This window comes from Propithecus coquereli, unplaced genomic scaffold (assembly GCF_000956105.1).
Source record: "Propithecus coquereli isolate 6110/MARCELLA unplaced genomic scaffold, Pcoq_1.0 Scaffold220, whole genome shotgun sequence".
Taxonomy (NCBI): Eukaryota; Metazoa; Chordata; class Mammalia; order Primates; family Indriidae; genus Propithecus; species Propithecus coquereli.
Genome location: NW_012147190.1, coordinates 642,364 through 663,925, shown reverse-complemented (window position 1 = coordinate 663,925; position 21,562 = coordinate 642,364). Strand labels below are relative to the sequence as shown.

General features: G+C 41.3%; 1 protein-coding gene across 5 annotated transcripts in view; it reads left to right on the top strand.

Annotated features, from left to right (window-relative positions):
* EBF1 (early B-cell factor 1) overlaps positions 1 to 21,562 on the top strand; it is a 391,177-nt gene that overhangs the window by 257,912 nt on the left and 111,703 nt on the right. For 3 of the 5 annotated variants that reach the window (XM_012644794.1, XM_012644793.1, XM_012644796.1), the window contains one exon: positions 5,339 to 5,456. In XM_012644794.1, the coding sequence (XP_012500248.1) occupies positions 5,339 to 5,456 (118 nt within the window). Of the gene's footprint in view, positions 1 to 5,338; positions 5,481 to 21,562 lie in introns of all 5 variants that reach the window. The other 2 variants (XM_012644792.1, XM_012644791.1) reach the window with 1 other exon arrangement.

The window sequence follows — 21,562 nt, the reverse complement described above, 5'->3', positions numbered from 1 at the left end:
AATATATCTGGCATTTCCATCACCACAACGATTCCTCCTCTTGCCTTTTTTTAGTAGCCACACTCACCTTCTCTGCGTGTTCAGATTTCCTCTTATAAGGACCCTAGTCAGATTGTATGAGTTCCCATCTTAATGGCCCCAATTCAATGTGATCAAGGCCCCTATCTCAAAATGGTCAGATTCTAAGGTTCTGGGGATTAACACTTCAACATATGCATTTTGGGGGTAAACAATTCAGCCCATAACATGTGGTATGTACCTCTTGGTATTAAATTTTTTTACTCTGCATAATTCCCTGGAGATCAATCCAGGTATAACAATAGTCTGTTCCTTTTTATTGCTGAGTACTGGCCTATGGAATGTTGCCCAATGCTTTTTCATTTCATGTACATCGAATTAGTGCTTTGAGAGCCTTATTATCAGGGGTCTTAAATTAATAGAAAAATAAAACAACCTAAAACCAGAGGTAAGGAAGCCTGGAACAGACCAACTTTATCATTAATTTCCTTTTATCGAGTTATCATGTATCAGCATCGAAAACCGAGATTTAGACTTTGTAAACAGTTATTCAGCATTAACCTGCCGAAGTGGTTATTTTTTGGAGGGAGGTACTTACTGCCAAAATATTCTAAATTTAAGCATTGAAAATATGTTTATGATCTATGCTCTGATTCCGTCTTTGTTGCAGAAATGCTTGGAGATTCAGATTTCAACTCTTTTGGTTGCTTTTGTCATAACCACTTCTTTCCCATGAGCTGCTATTTTTGTTAATGTGATCTTCTACTCGTGATTGAATTTAGCTGCTTGTGTCTTTTTGAAAATCTGCTCATGAGACAGAGGTTCTGCTTCATGAATCTTAGATAATATAGTTAGGACATACAAGGTCTCCTGCCTGACCTGAAGGGAAGGGGGACAGACTGAGAAATGATGGCAAGGAAGTACTAACCAGTAACAAAACTCCTAAGAAACCTTCATGGATGAGAAATATTGGGAACTCTAGACTGAACTGGTAAGATGTCTAATTGATAGAGTATTTTCAAAGCAGTAAGGTTTCATTTAGCTCCAAGCAGGAATGTCACAGACTAAGATGCAGATAGGTTCTAGAAAGCAAAATTACACAAACCAGTGAAAACTGCAGTTCACAAGAGGCCTAAATTGTATGATGATGTGTTGTAAGCACAAAAGTCTTTAAAATTGTGAGGTTCTGTTGAGCAATGGACATAGAAGAAACATTTTCTGTATCCTTATATTTAAAACAACAGTGTATGCTGGGTCCTCTCTATGGCCATCAGAATGCTTCACATTATCAGCTTAACACATTCTTTGAAACTTTTTGTTTCACATCACTAACAACATGACAACTACTCTATTGCTCTTAATGTTTTTTAAGTGTTCTGTATGAGCCATGCTGGCCGCTTTCATTTAAGCCTCACAGTAACCTTATGAGTTAAGTACTATTATCGTTCCCATTTGAGAGTCAGGGACACTGGGGCTTAGAGAAGTTAAGTTAACCTGGCCAAAGTCACATTAGCTAGGAAAGCTTGGGAGCCAAGAATTATGAATTTTGTGTCTAATTCTTTTAGATTCTGAATAGATGGGTGTAGATAGTAAAAATCATAAACTTTAGAGCTGTCTAGATCCAGGAAAAGACAAAACAGAGCAGATTCTGAACCACTGATACGAGCCCCCCAAATTGAAAACATCAGTGTAAAATTTCCAAAGTCCTTGGGTAGCTAGAAACTTCTCTTCTGCTCTTCTTACTCCCTGATACCGAGTACTCCCAACTGCAAGGTAGGGCCAAGACAGAAGGTACCGGGGAACATGCTGCGTATTAATCAACATGTCTTCGAATTCTTATATTAAAAAGCAAAGCCCCTTAACAGAAATTTGACTCCAAGAATGTAGTGATAAAAATACATACGTACACAGTCCTAAACTTCAGTCCTAAATTTCAGGAGACATAACTTGGGTATCCTTAGGAATCAATTGGCACAATTTATTTTGAAACCGTTCCAGAGCAGCGCCATCCAATAGAACATTCTGCGATGGTGGAAACGTTCTGTGCTTGCTTGTCCAATACAGTAGCCGTTAGTCACCTGGGGCTACTGACCGCTTGAAATGCGGCTACTGAGAATCAGGAAGGGAATTTTAAATTTCTCTCACTTTAAATTCAAATACCCACAGGTTTGGCTACTGTATCGGACACTGCAGTTCTAGAAAGTAAAGGTCTAATTATAACAGATATAAAATTCTCAGTGTACCTGTTCCTGGTATTCCCATCATCTCTTCCTCTGGGCCAGGGAGTGAGAAGGAGATAAAGAGGGAAAGAGTGGTTGAGTCCAAAGGCAAAATCATTTTCCATGTTTATCTGTCTCAAATTCAACTTGTGTTTTATTGACAAAATTTGGGAAGGTTGGAGATTTGGCAGGCCCATTGGTCCCCTTGCATGTATGAACGTGTCAGCCCCTCATTAACCTCGTGTTAAACTGTAAAGGCCCTTTTCCCTCTGACTATGGGCCTATTTTTAAAGGACACTTCAGTAACCCCTTTGCACCTCACGGATTTTTTTTTTTTTAATTTTCAAGTTGCTCTGTGATTAATGTCAGCATATGTTTTATTTAAATATATCCCCATCATTTCCAAATTGGAATGGGAGAAATTATTTTGGTATAGGGAAGTTATGCTGTGAGGTTTTGAGGAACATATGAGCTGTTTATTTTCTAGAAATAAAAGGCTCATGAGGATTCTCTGTATTGTCTTTTCTCTGATTTTGATTGGTCTTTCAATTAAATATTATTACTCTATCACACATGTGGCCCTGGTGGTCTTTCTCTTGCCAAAAAAGGAAAAACATATAGGGTATAGTTTTTTTCCCTCCTTAACCGTTTTTGACATTTTTGTTCAATGTAGGAATTAGATGACAATGTCCTTAAACGAGACTGAATATTTTAAGCTTTAGGTCTGTAGTACTTATGTCTTACAGGTGCATAGTGAATTGTCATTGTTTTTTTTTTTCTTCTTAAGAGAGACATCTAGAACAACCACTTTCTGTATTTCCTGACACTGGAAACAGATACCGTTTAAGATTCCTTTTATAGTTTCTTCAGCTAACGACTCCAGTGACCACTCAATTGTGGTCTCGTAGTAAATCAAAACTTCTCTGAAAGACCCAGCTCTGTTATATAATTGTAAATGTCCCAAGAAGTCATCTCCCTAACTAAAAATAAAATGAGTTTCTGTTTCCTTAAATAATATTAACTTTGCCACTGCACATGATAGTTTTTGAAAATAAAAGAACAGACCAGTTTCTTCTCTTCTTCTTCCCCCTCCTTCTCTTCCTTCTTTTAAATGATGAGGCAAACAGACACTTCAGGCTTTGTCAGATCTGGTTGGTCAGTCATGAAGAAAGACAAGAAACGCTTGGCAAACTGCTGCATCTAACTTACCTGTCATCCCATGAATGACTTGTTCTAGGTGGAACAAGTCATTTGGGGTTTCACAATGACCAAGGAGAATACTCTAGACCCCCAATGGACTCTCAATTGTTTACTCTTCATTTTAATAAATCAGAATCAGAAAATAAGATCAACCCCATGATAGTATCATGAATGATGCATTCTTGCATTTCGTTACCCATTTGAGGATCTGGGAAAGGGTATTCACCATAGTTTGCCAGGAGGCACTTAGGTCAACAAGGGGGGCACAGTGGAACTTTAAGTATGGCAAAGCTTGTGGGAATGGGGGTCCCCGAAGGGAGCGCTTCGCCAGGCAGTGCTGACAATTCTCAGGCACAGGCCAAGGCCCGTTGTTTTCCCCTCTGCCCAAGTCCGCTGATGAAACTGGTGTTGCACAAGGTCCAGAAGTCAGAGCCCTCGTTAGCCAACTCAGAGAAAAGGCTCCCTCAGAAACTGAGGCCTCCGTCTGTGCCAATCCTTGTAACGCGTTTCACCTCTTCAGAGGCTAATGCCTCTCAAAACCAAGAACAATTAAAGCGAGAGTCTTTCGGAGCGACTGGGGAATTGAGCAAAATAAATCAGAAATCCTCAGCCTGCGCTCTGGAGGCTCGCCTCATTATGAGAGCAGATCTATTAGCCCTCTTGCCATTGTCTTTCATTTCTCAAGTGAGGTGATTCTAATTAAATTAATCTGCATGTCAATCTATCGGTGATCAATCAGAGAGCCCGAGGTTTCCCCTATGCTGCGGGGTGCTTGCGGCTGACAGGGGCTGATAATGGAGGAAGAAATAAACTGTCGAGCAAAGTTAATTAGTCAACATAATAGGTGGATTAAACGGGAGCGGGCTGATTGCTGTTTCCCGTGTCAAAGCATGAGGTAGAAGCTGAAGCTGCAATTACAGACAATTATTATATTTGGTTGTAAGAGGTCGCATGAATAAACATATCTCTGTGGGTTTCAGTTTTAATCCCCTTCCCCATTTAATATAAGGAGAAGTGTAGGTCATTTCTTCTCATTGTTTTAGTCAAAGTTCTCTGAGACAACACCTTTGCCTGTGTCGCTTCTGGCAAACTGGCTTCAGGCTCAGTTTATGAGATGGCTTCAGTGTCTGATTACTCCTTGGCTAGTCCTACAATTTATCTATTTCTTTTTCTTTCTCCTTCTTTCCTTCCTTCCTTCCTTCCTTCCTTCCTTTTTCTTTCTTTCCTTCTTTCTTTCTTTTCTTTTCTCCTTTGAAATAAATCTAAGACTTGATTAACAGAAATTTTGGGGGAGAGGGGGAATTGGTGATAGTGGTGAGGGGGGCTTTGGTCTGATTAACTGAATTCATGTGGGAAGAAAAAAGTACAAAAAATCTCAAAAAGACACCCAAGGACAGAAAAATGCATCCCGGCTCTTACTGAAATGTCTCTTTTTTATTTCTCTAGCCTCTTAGCCCTGATGCAGGAAGGAGGGGGGTGGCGGAGTGGAGGGGTGGAGGGAATATTTTAAAGATTCAAAAGATTTTTATTTGCATGATCAACTGTGATATCTGCTTCAGTGTCTAAACTGAAGGGTAATTTAGGTGAAACATAACCACCCTTGTGTAAAAAAAATATGCTAATAAAGATCCTCTTGTTAAAATTATGGTTAACAGTGTACCTTCTGCTGTATAACTATAAACTGTGCAATTTTACTTAAAACTGCATCAAAAGCGTTCCATGCCAAAGACCCACTCATCAATAGCTCCTCTTGTTAGACTTGTACAGCATAAGCACCAGTTATTATGTGAAATAGCTATGCAATTTTCTTCAGTTCCCAGCTGTTATTTATTTAACTAGAGTTTATTACCCGCCATGCCTTTATATTAAAATGTTCATTCATTTCTCTCTCATATCTCCAGGTCGTGGTGTCTACAACAGTCAACGTGGACGGCCATGTCCTGGCAGTCTCTGATAACATGTTTGTCCATAATAACTCCAAGCACGGGCGGAGGGCTCGGAGGCTTGACCCCTCGGAAGGTACGCCCTCTTATCTGGAACATGGTAGGCGAATCATTTTCATTGGTTGGCATTGCTACTTTAACTGTGAATTTATTTGGTTTCTTTCTTCTGTTCCACCACATTTTCTACTGTTTCAAATTTCAAATGTCCTTTTGAACAAGATTGATCCCCCAGGGGATTTTTTACTCTTCAAAATATGATGCTGAGTCTTTAAAGACAGGAAAATATCTTTGAGGCCTACCCTTTCTTGTTGCACCACTCTCTTCCCTGGAAATGGCTAACATCGCCTTCCTTCAGGTTGGGAGAGAGAGGGAGACCTGGACCACTGCTCTATTCTAAGCTCCCACTCAACTACAAAGGAAGGAAAAGCCAATCCCTAGGAAAAAATAAGGAAAGGCCACATGATTTGTTATCACAAAAATTGTGATAAATTTTAAGTGTTTATAAATGATCATTAAGGTTTTATAATGAACCCATCCTCGTCACAATCCTGCGGGTACATTTCTGTGACTACCTGTTGAACTTCATTTGGAGATCAGGTTCAAAGTCTAGATTGGAAGTGTTTTTTGAATATGAAGCCCAAACCAAATGTCCCCCCGGTGCCCTGTGCATAACTCTCACCTCATCACCACGTGACAGAGCCTTCTTTCTGTAGGTAGACTTTGGTGGGAAGAAATCACATTTGTCTTAAGAATTGTGGTTAATCAGTGGTACCTTTGAGAGGACTAGAGGAAACCAGAAAAAAATTCGAAGCAAGGAAAGTGAATGCCACTCAGAAAAACCATGGGCTGGGTTGGGTACACGTCTGAATTTTTCTGTGCCGCGTGTGTGTGTAACGTATCCACCCTTCTCTCTCTCTGTCCATCCATCCATTCATCCATCTGAGAATCAGTGACTGCGACTCCACTGGGTACCAATCACCATACTAGATTTTCTCCAATCTCTTCAAATTAAACTCTTAACCCATTTCTCTCACTTCACTGTCCAGTTTGCTAGTTCAGCAGGATTCTTTTGAGAGCACTACTCCACAAATTATCACCTGGTTGCCTGATTTTTCCATGGGCCACGAGCTGTCCATGATATAATTCATAGGGTAAAAAAACTTCCTTCCCTGCCAACATCCCAATTTAATAAACACACTGCGATCATCATTTCTGCCTGTTTTTTTTCCCCCTGTGCTTCAGGAATGTACAAACTGTACTTTTTATTAATTAGCCAGATATAACACTCTTAGAAGGGATTCTTCACCACATCCAGTTTTATAATCTTTTTAAAGTAAACCATCATCTTTCAAAAGCTGCTTCTTTATGGTTTCATTAGTGCTGAGATGGATGGATATTACTTTTTGCAGGAGGCCATTTGAAACACCTGCTCATGATTACATTCCTAGTTCCATTTCTGTACGTAAAATTATTCTGATCCTCACTTTACAGGGATGTTGCCTTTTTAATACCCTCGGAGTCACATAAGGCATTGTATGACTAGAGGTGTTTGGGTGACAGGAAGAAGGGAAAAAATAGGGAAATCCTCAGTGGGCACAATTTGGAGAGCAGTGTTTAAGCACTGAAGTTATGTTGCTGACTGTGGCTGGTTAGCTGCAAAAGGTACTGCCCTGTTTGGGGACAGACTTGACTGTCAGTTTGAAATCTGTGAGTCATGGGTTCACAGTTTCAAAATGTGCTCCAAGTGCAGGCCGCACCCAGCTCCCATTTCTGCTCTTGGGAAGCCAGTGAGAGAGCTCTTGACACCATGCAAACCATCCCTCCAATAAAAAAAAAAACACCAAGGCAAACAAAAGACAGCCTGTTAGGAAGGGTGCCTCTAGGGGATGGAGGTCAGTTCCATTATTTTGCAGTGTGAGGCGGAGGAAAGAGTCTCAAACAGGTACCAGGAACCATTGATGTCACTTCTTAATGTCACTCTGGCCTCTGTATGACTGTGGACAGTCACCTTAGCTTTTGGGATACTTGGTTTTCTTCTTGGTAAAATGAAGGTGAGGATCTGCAGGGGGATGAAAAAATATCTGTGCTCTGGGCGGGACAGGTAATGTAAATAAGGGAAGTGGGCTGGGTGGAGGCCCGAACACAGGCAGGTACACGCTCTGCTGAGCCCCCAGCCCCGCCAGTTGTCGCTAAGGAGAATGAGAGCACAGTGGGGCCAGATGTTCCAGTTTGAAAAGAATTAAAACTCTCCTAAGTTTTAACTGTTGGTAACTAATTACAAAATTTTTGAACACTGAAAGGAGAGGGGAAAAAATCACTTAGGAAGAATGCAGCCACAGGCTAACAGTGGAGATCTTTAGATCCAAACGTCTCTAAGCTTCTTTCCAGCTCAGATATTCTCTCTCCTAGGAGAGTTCATATTAATATTTCAATTGTGATATCATATTCTTCTAAGTTTTAAGGACAGCATTTTATTCCTCTGCTCCAGTTTACCAGTCCACAAGTGGCCATGTTATTATTAAGATATTACTCAAGAAAATGGTGCCGTTTCACGAGGTGTAAATGATCAGCCATCCCTGGGGACGTGGGTAGGTCCCATTTCCTTAAGCGAGGGGGCTCTACCTTCACCAACGTTACTTCACTGCACGCCAGTGGAATGAAAGGGTAGACACATCCAGATCCTTAGTAATGACAATAACAAAGAAATCTGCTTCTCTGCAGAGTGAATCAACCACACATAACCACCTACTCACTTAGACACTTCAGGCTGATACCATAAATATCTACTCAGCAAAGGGTGACTATTGAACTCTTTCATCAGTAATGTGTGGGAGTGGACCGACCTGCTAATTCATGTTGATTTGGGGGTAATACTTTATCTTGCCATTGGAAAAGTTCTGTTTAAAAATGCCTGTTTAAGACCTGAATCACACTTCCACCTCTCTGCTTCTCCCTGCCTGCCCCCACCCTCCGACCCCCGCCAAAAACAGCTACTGCATAGTGAGATTGCAAAGCATTTTCTCCTTATGAGATCGGTAGGAACCTTTGCTTTCCCTATTCCGGACTTTTTTACCATCTCATTTCCAGGTAGCCTGAATTATTTTGAGCTACTCTGCACATCTCTATTTATAACCTGCTTATCAGACAGTTAGAGGAAAGTTCCTTTCGCGGCTCATCTTTCTGCATATAAGTAGAAACAGATCACGGTTTACGTTCACGCATAGTCTTCCCTGTGTGACCCATGGACCCACAAACCCTTGTGCTCAGATAAATGTCCCTGTATTCCAACTATGAGAGTTGACAAAGGCAAATTTATTGCCCAGAATCCTGCACGGTCCAAAGAGGGTGAATCCTGACATGCCATAGCTCATGGTAATTGCTCTCCCTCTACTTTTCCTTCATTCATAAATACTGAGATTTTCTTTGGCCGGATATTTATGGGAGCGTTTAGGTTCATGAGGTTTCTTCTTTAAGCAATAGCTTTATGGACAATGTACAGTTGTGGGGAGAGGCGACCTCAAAAGGTAACTGCTCTCAGGGTTGCACTTTTTGAAAAGCATAGGCTTGGGCCCAAAGGAGCTGCACTGTTGCCTCCCGCGGCCAGGTACCGCGCTGCCTTGTGTCCCTGCCTTGTCCTACAGTCCTTTGGGCAAGTTCATAGGACTGGGTGCTGGAAAGCTTCAAAAGGCTTGAGGAGTGTTGTTATTGACCTTGTTGTTGTCCTGAGTTTTGGGATGTGTTTACTTGAATTTAAGGCCAATTGTGGTATCAGTTTCTCTATTTCCTCCCCCTGTGGCAAAAGGCGGTGCCCTCGTGATGCTAGAGTGTGGAGACCCTGCCAGCTTGCAGGCGCCAACACTTTGTTATCTAATGATCTAATATGCAACAAGGCAAAGTGCCGGTGCTCATCGTTCTGACACAGAATGCCGGGCGAAGTGACTAAATTACTTTATGTACCATTAGCGCTAGCAGCTATGGTGAACTCACTGGCAGCATTTATGCAAATGCCTGTGAATATACTCTAGTGGCTTTGTCAGGAAGCCATCTGACAAGCAGTTTAAATGCTCATTTTTTAAAGGGGATATATGTATTACTATAGTTTTTTGGTGTACATATGTTTTTCTCCCTTTTTCTCTTCTTCTCTCCCCTCTCCCCTTTTTGGACTATTGGAGGACTCTCCCCCTCCGTGATGAGTGGGAAAATCCGAGGGCATTCGGGAGCTCCCCCAAACACAGGGGCCCTTCCCAGGAGTGGGGTTAAGGCCCCAATCTGGTGTTCTTCAGATCTATTAATGAGTTTTTTTTTTTGTTATTATGAATTTGTGCATCCTGCATATTTATTTGAAAAGAAAATCAATGAAACTATTAATTGAGAGTTTGTAGAATATGAACATTTTAATGTTCACATGTTCTGACCTGAGGTCCTACTTAGTTTCTTGGCTCAACTGTAGATGTTTTAAAAACGCACCTATTTTTTAAAACTGGGAAATGACTGAAATTTAGCTTTTGTGGGCCTCAGATATGAATGAATTAAATTTCCCTTATTATGAAGGTTGCAACATGAAACATAGATGTGCCGGGAATCTCAAAATAAAACAAATCAAAACAATAGTGGAGTTTGGTCAAACTAAAAATATTTTAAAGAAGAAAGCGTCATGATAGACTCCCTGGACCCATCTCCTTGCTGTAATTACAACTTTGGAGAGATAGAGTCCAGTGTTGGCCACTACCAGTTACTTCTGACCTTTGGGGTGTAGTGTCCCGTTCCAGCTGTCCCTGACAGTATGGTGTTACTCTTGATCTTTAGCATGTGACCTTCTTTAATGCTTTTGCTCCAGACAGAAGCAGTTTTGCTTCTGTTGGTTGCCCCTGGGTGTCTAGCCCCATTGACTCCCTGTGCCCAGCTGCACTTAAATTTGTTGTTTTATGAGTGTGTGGAGAAAGAGGGTTCAAGCTTGAGGAGATCATTCCAAATTGAACCCTTCTTGTTTCCCCTCTGTGTGATATGGCCTTAGGAAGAGGCTGGAAGGAGGATGAGACTGTCTTGCCAGATAGCTGGATTCTAGTCCTGACTGCCACTAACTAGCTGTGTGACCTTGGGTGGGTCACTTTTCTTCCACAGCCTCAGTTTTGTGTGTGTCCAATGAGAGCCGAGGTCCTCTCAGACTTCCTTTCAGCATGCACTATTCTAGGTGCTCTGAACTGAAGCCGTGGACACGTGCCTTCCCAAAGAAGGTGCCTTTGGAGAAACAGGACTTCAGGGAAACAGAGAAATCCACTGGCTCTTTCCAATAGAACCCTTTCTTCAGCTCTGCAGCTAAGGGACAAAGTATCAAGAAGGTGGGCTTCAAATCACTGTTTCATTCTAAGCCTCCACTACACACCAGATACTAAGCGAGGTACAGTAGCATAAGGCAGACACAGTCCCTGTGTTCACAGAATTTATGGTGTAAATAGAGAAGAAAGGCATTAAGCAAAGCTTGTAACTAATGAATTAGAGTGGTGCATACAAGGGGACCACAGAAGGGGAAGGGAGAAGTGAGGTGTCAGGGAAGCCTCCTTTGAGGAAATCTCATTTTATGCCCAAACCTAAAAGATGAATAGGTTTTCACCAGGTGTCTCAGTCCTGTTTCTGTTGCTATAATAGAATACCACAGACTGGGCAATTTAAAAAGAAAAGAAGATTATTTCTTATAGGTCTGGAGGCTGGGAAGTCCAGGGGCATGATGCTGGCATCTGGTGAGGGCCTTCAGGCTGTGTCATCCCGCTGTGGAGAGGAGGAAAGGCAAGTGTGCACACTCAAAAGAGAGCTCACTTTTGTAACAAGGCCACTACCACGATAGCTAACCCGCTCCCGTGATAACGCCATTGACCCACTCAGGAGGGTACAGCCCCCGTGTCCTAATCACTTCTCAAAAGCCCTACCTCTTACTATTATTACAATGGCAATTGCATTTCAACATGAGTTTTGAAGGGGATTTTGAACCATTCAAACTACAGTGTCAGGCAAAGGGGCCAAAAAAAAAAAAAAAAAATAACAACTTCTAGGCAAAGGGAACAATGTGAATCAAGGCTATTTTGCTTAAGTGAGTTCAAGGAACAGAATGAGGCAGGGACAGCTCCTGTTGCTCCCAGGCAAGGAGGGAGTGCAGGAGATGAGGCAGGGGTGATTGTGGGGGCCAGAGCATGCAGGCCCCATATGGGCTGGTCAGCCCCTGGTCTCAGTGGCAATTGTGCGGTGGTGTGGGGGCCGAGCAGGGCTTTGAGGGACTCAGTGTCAATTACATGGGCTCCTCATGTCTCCCGAAAGCCCGGGGCAAGATTGCTCTGAGTTGCTTATAACTGTGCTCATCCTTGCCAGACTTTGGAAGCTCACCAGGGAGTTGGCTGTGCCTTGAAGCTGTCCCCTAATTACAACTCATTCTATCAACAGTGCATGTGTGCCTTCTAGAAAGAAAGTCCAACACTCTGAGAGTTCTTTTTCCAGATGGTTTTGTATCATTGATTACTTTTTCATAAGCGGCATAGAAAGAGTGTCCCTATTGACTTCTTTTTGAACTTGTGGAGACCCTCACCTTTTTAAGGCCTTGAGAATGGAGGCCTGCCACATTATTTGACCTATGAAATGTATATTACCCTGACTAAACTAAAACTGGATGAGTGAAAATAAACTAGAGCAACAGAGAAAAATGTACTTTCCCAAATTTCTCTCTCCCCTCCCACCATGGGCAATATCTGCATCACAGCTCATGCTGAGTGGAGAGTCATTGAGGGGAGGAAGGTCATCTCCTTCTCCCCCTCACTTTATAGAGAGGGACACTGAGACCTAGAGAGGGGATGGAATCTGCTCATGCCTAAACATAAGTAGTTTCTGTCAAAATCCATTAAGTTCTCTTTGCACTTGCCCATATTATGTTGGCCAGCACGTGTGCATTTCAGGGATTGCATGACCTCATGGTCTCTGGGTAATACCATAGCAGAGGATTTGGGGTCCACCTCAATACCTCTACAATTCAGGATAGCCTAGGCCCACATCCAGTCTCGGATTCCAAGGATCATGAGAGGAATGTGTGTAAAATCAATCCAGCTTCCTGACAGCAATGCACATTCAAAACAGAAAGGCAGAGGATGAGTGATGCAGAGCTTCCCACACAGATGACAGCCCTCAGTGACACTGGTTTTGCTGCAGAACTCCAGTCAGAGCCACTTAGGCAAGAGCATCTCGGTGAAGGGTCTCGGTTAAGTAGAAAAATATTGGCGTCATTGTTTGCAACTGAGGGTGGCATGTTACCACTTACCAATTGATTTTCCTACTTGAAAAAGGAAGGCAGATGCAAGAACAGAACATTAGGGTTAAGAATAGCCAGATGTGTCATAAAATAGAGCACTGAGACCCCAGATTTTCAGGCATCAAATCATGCCTTTTTCTTTGAGCAGTTGGGAAGATGGCTTTTGTCTTCCCTTGAAATAGAAAAGACGTGGCAAGTAGTCAAGATAACAAACAGGGATGTAAGTGAAGACTGATTTCTAGCATATCCCCTGAGTACTTCATAAAGCAGATAGCACAGAAATCCCAACACTGGGGACTGGGTAGCCAGCAAGATCTCAGCTTCAGACAGATTAAAGAGTTTGTGAGCAACGTGTAACTGCTAAGCAGATGACCTGTGTCACACTTATTTGACTATGACACCACCAACAACATGGCTAACAAAGGAGAAATAGTGCAGAGGCTGTGTTGCCATGCTTGCTGGTGACCAGGCCAGGCAGTAATATTTATTATGGTATTGTTATTTTTACTACTTCTACTGTTTCTTATTTCTGAACTATTATTGGCTAACATTTGTGGGGCATTTACCATATGCCAGCACTGTGGTAATCATTTTACTTATATCATCTCATTAAATTCTCTAGCAAATCTGATGAGATATAACAATTATTATCACCAATTTACAGATGAGAAAACTAAGGTTTAGAAAGAAAGGGTCAATAGTTTAACCAAAGTCACAAAACTAATTAGAACTGAACTTGGGATTTGACCGTAGGTCTGCCTAACCACATAGCTCTGTATAATAGTAGTACTAAGAATAATGACTGAGTCCAACTGTGCCAGGCAGAGTGCTATATAGGCTCCATGTTGTAAAGAGGAGGAAGCTGAGGCTACAGAGAGGATAAGTAACTTGCCTCGAGTCACACAGCAATTAAGTAGTAGACCCAGGGTTCAAACCCAAAAAGCTTGACCCTGAAATCTGTCCTTTCAACTGCTGTTCTTATACACTACAGTATGCTGAATTCTATCTCCTCTCCCATTATTCTTATTTTTTTCCCTCAATATAAGCAAGGCAGTTGTGCTGGTATCTTAAATAGACCTTTCAAAAGTTAGTCCAGAGCATATCTTTTTTAAAAAATGAGACACATTCTGTATGTTTACCTTATAGTTCATTTTCCTTCAGTAACCTGGTTTTCCCATAGCTGGAACACATTCTGCTAGTCAAATAAAAAAAAAAATGCTGATTTTATTTGATGACTGGTATATTTTCTATGGGGCTGGTAAGATAGTAAGGATGCTGGTAATATTTTATTTATTTGCAAGAATGTTCTAACTCATCTCCCTAGAAATCATTTGTTGACCATATGGGCTCTCTGGCACATGTACAAGGGTGGAGAAAAAGAAGTCCCTGAGAAAACTGTGACATTGTGAATTAAACAACAGGACGCTGAAGGGTTACTAAACCTCATGCTAGATATAACATGGGAAATGCATTTGGATTTGGGGAGGCTGTTTTCTTATATGAATTTCTTGACAAACCTGTAAACTGTGGGAAATTTCCAGGATTTAGTAGTTTGTTTGAGCTAATAAATGAATGAGCCACACTTAACACATTTTAATAAGCACAAAGTGCGTGTGGATGTTTGAGAGGGTGTTGCTTTCTGCTTATGTTTGGCCAGAAATGGCAGAACTTTTTTTAAGCCTAATTTTTTTTATCTTATATTTGTTTACAAAAGCATCATAATTCTAATGCATTTATTTGTATAACTGATTGTTCCAAACCAAGTCTGCTCTGTACTTACTTGTCACAGGAGCTTTCCTCACTTGAGAATTTCAGAGGATTCAAGTGATGTTAATATGCAAATAAAAGCTTCAAGGTACTGTTCATAAGCCCTTCTTGAGATATTTAGAAGCAGTGGCCAGAGTTGGGTTTGAAGTATTTTTGTTTGTTTGGACATCACGGATATACATGCAGAAGTAAATTAAAGCAAAGCTCTGTCACCACCTTGCTACATGACTTCGAATATGTGCTTTGATTTCTCTGGGCCTCAGTTTCCTCCTCAGTGAAGTCAGGGTCTGGTAGCGCCCTTCCAGCTCTGATGATTTGTTGTTTGAACCCAGCTGATTCTGTGAGAGGTTCTCCTACTTTTTGAGGTGCTACACACACACAGCCTTGGGGAGTGGCTGCCGAAATGCCAGGTGGTGGTCATTTCAGAGAACAGACCTAAGGCTAACCTCCCTCCTCCTTGGGCTTCTCTGTAGGAAGTTAACAGTTGGTTCTAGGAAGCCTGGAAAAGCCACAAAATATGGTGTACACAGCCATGGCGTCTTAGGTAGTCTCACTCGATGTTTCTCTCCCCGAATCCCTTCAGCTGAGAGGGCGTAGTATATAATTTGCCTGGTGGTTGGCAGTGAGCTTCATACCAGTGTTTCCCATGCAATATGTGAGATAATTTTAGGAGATGGGGAAAAAACAAAACATTTCTTAATAGTTATATGTTTATCTTAATGCATAAACAAAGTAAAATACAACTATTAATACAACTCCAAAATCATGATCTCACAGCTATTATTGCTTAGGGCAAGACTAAATTTAAAGAAAAAGTACATTGATCTAAACAAAAATAGCAACTAAATAATATTAAGTAGGTAATAGAATAAGTGATCCAGGAATGGAGCACAATCATGACTGAAGTTTGGGAAATGCTGTTAGAGAGGGCTTTACAGGTTGGGGGAAGTAGTAATTCTTTCAAGTCACCAGGAAACAGCGTAGGACCCTGGAAAACATCTTTTTTTTCTTTTTTGTAAAGAGTCAAACGTTTTTTAAAAGAAAGCCTTTTAGATTCAGTTTACCATTAGAATAATAGATTTAATACCCTAATAGGATTTTAAAACCTTGCTGCTAACTCTGTTTTTATTTTTTTAACAAAGTAACTGTCTGCATGTCAGAGAGCAGAAATTGGTTTGGGAAGCGGGCTTGAGTCAAGAGAGGGAAGCACCCTGGGTCCACCCAGGCAGCGGCATTATGATAATATATACGGAACCAGCTGGACACTGAGCAAAGCTGACATTGTGTTGTCAAGGGCAGGATTGCCCATCAATTTCCGAGATAGGATTTGAGTTCAAATGACAGAAAGAGCAGCAACTGTGCTGAAACTGGTGTGTGGGGGAGGGGCGGGCGGGCAGGAACCAGCAGGGCCTAAAGACGGGAAGTCCTGGTACCTCCGGAAGGGGGTGGCTCTGTTTTCTCATCTGGCTGCTACCCTTCCTTCTAACCTTAACATCTGTCAGCAAGATCCACCTGGGTCCTTGCATGATTAGAGCCCACTTCACGGGGAGCTTACGGGTGCTAATTTTAACCCCCAAGAGAATGGAGTGCCTCCTGCTGTCGCGGGGGCCAGATCAGCCCAGGAAACCCGCCTTCACGTAGCCACTGCCTGTCAACCTAGGAAGCCCATTGTGGGTGAAGTGGCGATTGTTCGTAACTGCTGGAAGGGTTCTCAATTTTAAAGCTACTCTGTTTAAAAGTTCCTTCACATTTTAATAATGCTGATGATTCCCCTTTAGTTCATTTGCTTATTAATTCAGCCATTCATCTATTTAAAACATATTTATCGATTGATTACCAATGATATTCCACAATAGGGCTACAGGGGTGAACAAGGGAGGGACAGTTGTTGACATTATGAGGTGTACAGTCACATGCAATGCTTATTTATGTGCCGATATTAAGCAAATAATGATCACGTAGAATGATCTAAAGTACAACGATGATAAATGCTTTAAAGGAGAAATACAGACTGCCAACAGAGCTTGTGCTTGGGGGATTCAGCCAAGTCTGAAGAATCAGGGAAACTTAAAATTTTAAATAAGAATGAACAGCATTTTGACAAGCAAAGCAGAAAGAACATTTTAGGCAGAGAGGGGAAAGTATGTTACAAATTCTGTATGGGAACAGAACATTAGAAGCTTGAGAGAGTCCTAATAGGAAAGGTGAGTTATGTCTAAGATTTATTTTTAAGAAAATAAATTTGGAAATTTCCCATAGGTTGGTTTTTCTTTGACTTGGAGATATGGGTCCGTTGTGTTTTCTTAAATCATAGTCTAACAACTAATTATCCGGTAAAATGCTAGCATTTAAACCAGGGTTTTGGGTGATGATGGTTTTGCTGTTGTGATAGTAGCCTTTAAGTACTTGCTATACATCCAGTTCAGCGCTAAGCACTTTGTATAGTTTCTCTTAATGCTCTTAACAGCCGTAGGAGGGCACTGCCATCGCTAGGTCCATTTAACAAATTTGGGAAACTGAGGCCATCCTTCAAGGATCTGGTTGCAGCCAAACAGTAAAAGAGTTAGGTTTTGTATGTGCAGCTTTTGGACCTCCGATATTTGACACAAGGGGTCATCATTGCTGTTTTTTCTTACTGTTTAGTCAACGCTAATCTCCACACTTTGGACTTCAGAGGTGGAGAGAAATTCTCCTGCTATTTGAGCACGTAATATAATACCTGCTTCGATTGAAGCAAATTGACGACATTACTCAAAGGCAAATTGAAAAGCCAGATCTATGCTAAATCCCAAGGGTGAGTTAGTTGGCATGTGCAGTGTTATCTGGGAAGGCGCTTTTCTGGGTTAAGATAAAAAGTCCTGGTATCACGTCACACTATCGGGCACCCCATCTCAAACTCCTTGTGCCAACCCTGCAACTTGAAATACTCAGTGGACAGAAATGAAACTTTATAGAATTTAGGTGATCATCGTCCTTATCAGATGAATTTGATGCCATCAGCATGATTTTAGCATCCTCGTAAAAATAGAGATTTACCTGGAGAGGCACAAGAGAAAGTCTGAGGCATGGATTGTGTACGACTGTTGCTTTTCTGCCAGCCTGCTGTGGGCAAGTCGGCTGGGAGATGACCTAGTAATTAAAATCCTGCTTGAACGTCTGCTCCTTGTCAGTCATAACAGAAGCACTAACGTGGGGAACCAGAGAAGGAAAAGTGAAACACAAAAGTAACACTCTCAAGCCCACTGGGTGCAGAAATAGACCTGAATGGACTGATTGTGTATCTGACCACTAAGCATGAAAGCGGATCCTAAGTACTAACATATTTTTATCCCAATCTGTGAAGTTAATCAATATTTTACATACAAACATATGTTTCTGTGTTGCTGGCTTATTTAATTGACAGTTGTAATCAGCAGGACACCAATTGTTCAAACCCACATTCTTGTCTGAAGTTCTGGGGAGAAATGCGGCAGAGGACACAGAGAATAGGGACGTAGAGAGTGTCAGGTCTGAGTCCTCTTCTCAACACCTCAGTTTCTTTCATCGACCTTGGGGCAAAGTGATAAAAATTTCAATATATGTGCATATGTAAAATATGAACAGATAGCAGTATGCTTTGGCTGTTATTTAGAGGAATGATTAATATGATTATAACATGCTTGGTACAAAGGAGAACTTTCTTTAATTCATTATTATTCTTTATCTAGTTCCCTTTTGAGCACAGCTGGGGAAGCCAAGGGGCACTGAGAACCTACTATGTGCTGTGCCCAAGGAAAACACTGTTAGGTCTATTATCTGTGGGATGTTGGATGTGGGGGATGTGGCTCAGTCAGTTCAAATGTATTTTATTATTTCTTGATAGAGGAGGAAAATGTATCTTTGGTCTTTCTTTGCCAAAAATCTTCTGGCTGAATCATCAAACCAGCTGTGCTCTTCCAGTAACTATCATGTGCAACAAATCTATAAAGTCAGACCTCATATTCCTCTACTTTCTAACTTGGGCAGAATCCTAGAAACTCTTCTTGATTTGCTTAGCTAAAGGCTTGTGGAATCCAATTCTTGTTGCTCAGAAGAAAAAAAAAAAGTTGGGGAAAATGTTATTAAGGGACTGTTTTAGAATAACATATTTGTTAGTCAGTAACTTTTATTATTTTCTTTGTGTGTGCAAAGCTCTATAGTGAGCACCATTGAGATGGATACTGTCCAGATTGAAAATGAAAGTGAAGGGGAACAGCCCTAGGCTTTAAAAATGTTTCCCATAGTGTTGCTATCACTTGCATGAAATGTTCAAACTCTGAGTGTGTGTTTAGCAGCCCAACTTATAACAATAGAAAAGCTTCTAAGCCTGGAAGTTTGGCAGTATTTTCAATGTTCCTGTGTTTAAATTGGCACCTGTGGTATTATATTAGGATGCCATTTTCTGAACTTGGAAATAGAAGAAGGTGGAGAGAGATTTTACTATAATTCATACGTGGGCCTGAGTCTTAGGGGGAAAATAACTTTACTTGGAAATAGAGTAGTAATATTCTGTAAAGTTAATAAATATCCACCCTCTATCTTGGGGATAAGAAATTGCACAACTAAGATTTTATGGGACTTTGGCTGTATTTGTATGATTGAAGAGAATCTTTCAGCCAAACTGAGCAGAAATTTCAGATAAACACCAAAGTTGAAGGGTAGTTTGGGTGTTTTAAATATTTGACTATATCAATCAAAAGTATACTCTCAAAGTCTTAAGTTCAAGTGAGTCTCTAAGATTCAGCTACCTCATTTGTAAAGTGGAATTAACAATAACATCTACTTGCCTACTACTCAGGGTTGGTATTAAGAATAATTGAGATAATGTGTGCAAAAGCTCTTTGAAAACTTAATACTAGTTAATTGTCAGGTATTGGTTAATGCAGAGTACTGTCTACCCAGTCTGTGAATAAATGAGGTCCCTGTCTGCAAAGGGATGTGTTGACTAGTTGGGTTGCTTTGCCTACATATATATATGCCCAGCTAGACATGTATGCACATGCATATATTAAAATAAAAGTTCAAGGAAAAGTACAGTAAATAACAAATGAATGGGAAAGACCGGAAGAGTTCACTAAAGGGTTAGTGTTTTGTAGACAGATGCCTTTGCACAGAAGATGGATCTTTTGGGCAAAGAAGAGTTTGGCTGAATAAAAGGGAGTGGTATAACCTTTCCCAAATATTGGTGGGAACATGCAAAGGATGTTCGTAGGTGGTGGACTTGGAGAGCTTGCCATCATCATCTTTGTTTTCTTCTTCCCCATCGTCCTCCTCCTCCTCTTCATCATCATCTCCCATTTATTTCTTGCTTACTCTGTGCTGAGCTCTCTATACAGATTAACTCATTTAAACCTCCCAACAGCCTGACGACGTGGGCTGTCTTGTAATTATCATCCCCAGTTAAAGTGGTAGAAACTGAGACTTATGAAAAGTAAAGTAGTTTGCCCAAAGTAAGTGGTAAAGCTGGAAGGTGAGCCGAGGCCTCCTGAATCCAGAGCCCATGCTCTCGACTGCTGCCTCCAGGTTGGGGGAGGCAGAAAAGGAGGCTGGAAAGGGCGAGTCGGCCAGATTCACGAAGGTGGACTTGATCCTGTGGGCTAAGTTTTAAAAGCTGGCATCTGAGAAGGGTTAATCTGCATTTTGGTAGTCAGACTGGACTTTGCACATAATTAATAATTATGGAGTAGAAATGAATCACAACAGGCAAAAGTGAGTGTTTGCTTCTTGCAGTGGAGATAGTACAGCTCAGACCCCAAGGAGTAAGCTTTGAGGAAGGTGAGTCAGCGCTTCATGGAGTTTAAATGGAAGTGGAGTTCCCACTCTGCTCATCTTGTGTGGGTAAGTTCAGTGACACACATTCCCGTGCTTATGACGTCACAGATCATCACCACGGAAACATCTGTGTTGTAGCAAACGCTGGATTGCAGCATCACTGAATGTGTCAGGGAGGAGAGGAAACTGGCTCAAAACGATAAGCCTCTTAATAATGAAAGTTCACTCAAATATGTTAGTAACAGCAGCCTCGGTTGTGGAGACAAATATAAGCAGAACTATTCCGAAAAGCACAAAGCAAGGCTTGTGCATTATTAAAGGTTGGGCAAGGTTGATTTTGAAATGCTGCTCACATTGAAAACATAGTTTCCTTAAAAAGTCACTATCTATGCTGTCTTGCATGATGACAATAGAAATCCTTCACGAACAGGGAACTCGCCTCCCAAATTGCATATAGAAAATCTTCTGCACAGCAAAGAAAGGCTAGCTAGGGACTTCCATGTGTTTTGGGAGAGGCCTTCAAAAATCAGAAGCAAAATTGGCCGTGGTTGTGGTTTGTGTTTATTGTTTGATGAGTCAGTGGCAGGATTAGCTGTGTGGCTACAGAAATTAATAACTAAAAGATGATTCTTGGCTCTCTGAGGATTTATGTAAGTTGCACACTGGTGGATCATGGACTGAATCTAGCCTTGAGCCATATTTAGGTTTGGGTTGCATGGTACTTTAAGAGAGTATATACTGGGTGCTGACAATGAAAGAGATTTTTTTCCTGAAGAGTAGAGGAGGGGAAAAAAAGTAAAGAGATTTTATATGAAAATCTGGATTTGCAAATTTCCTTCATAATCAGAAGAGCTGGTAGTGTCAGACGTACATTTCCAAATTGCAGCGATTAGGTCAAACTCCGAAGCTGTGCTCCTTTTGGATGGGGCACGTGCTGTACACTGAGCCACAGTCCCCACCTCTCCCATTGCCCTGTACCTCGCCCATTTCATTAATTTACCTTCTTTCCTGGCCCTGAGCACACTGGATTTTGTGATCCCTGTTGGTGGGATTAGAGACTAAGTATTCCTAGCACAGTTCCCGATAGAGGGAGGGCACCCCATGAATGGTAGCTCAGCCTCGTCTCTATCAGTTACAGTCTCAGTTATCTAAACTTGATCCTTAGATCAACGCTGTCCAATAGAACCCCTGTGATAATGGGAGTGTTCTATCCTTTTGCCATCACTAGCCACTGTAACTATCGGCCACTTGAAATGTGGCTAGTATGAGTGAGAAAATAATTTTTGTTTAATTTTTATTAATTAAAAATTGAATGTAAATAGCTTCATGTGGCTAAT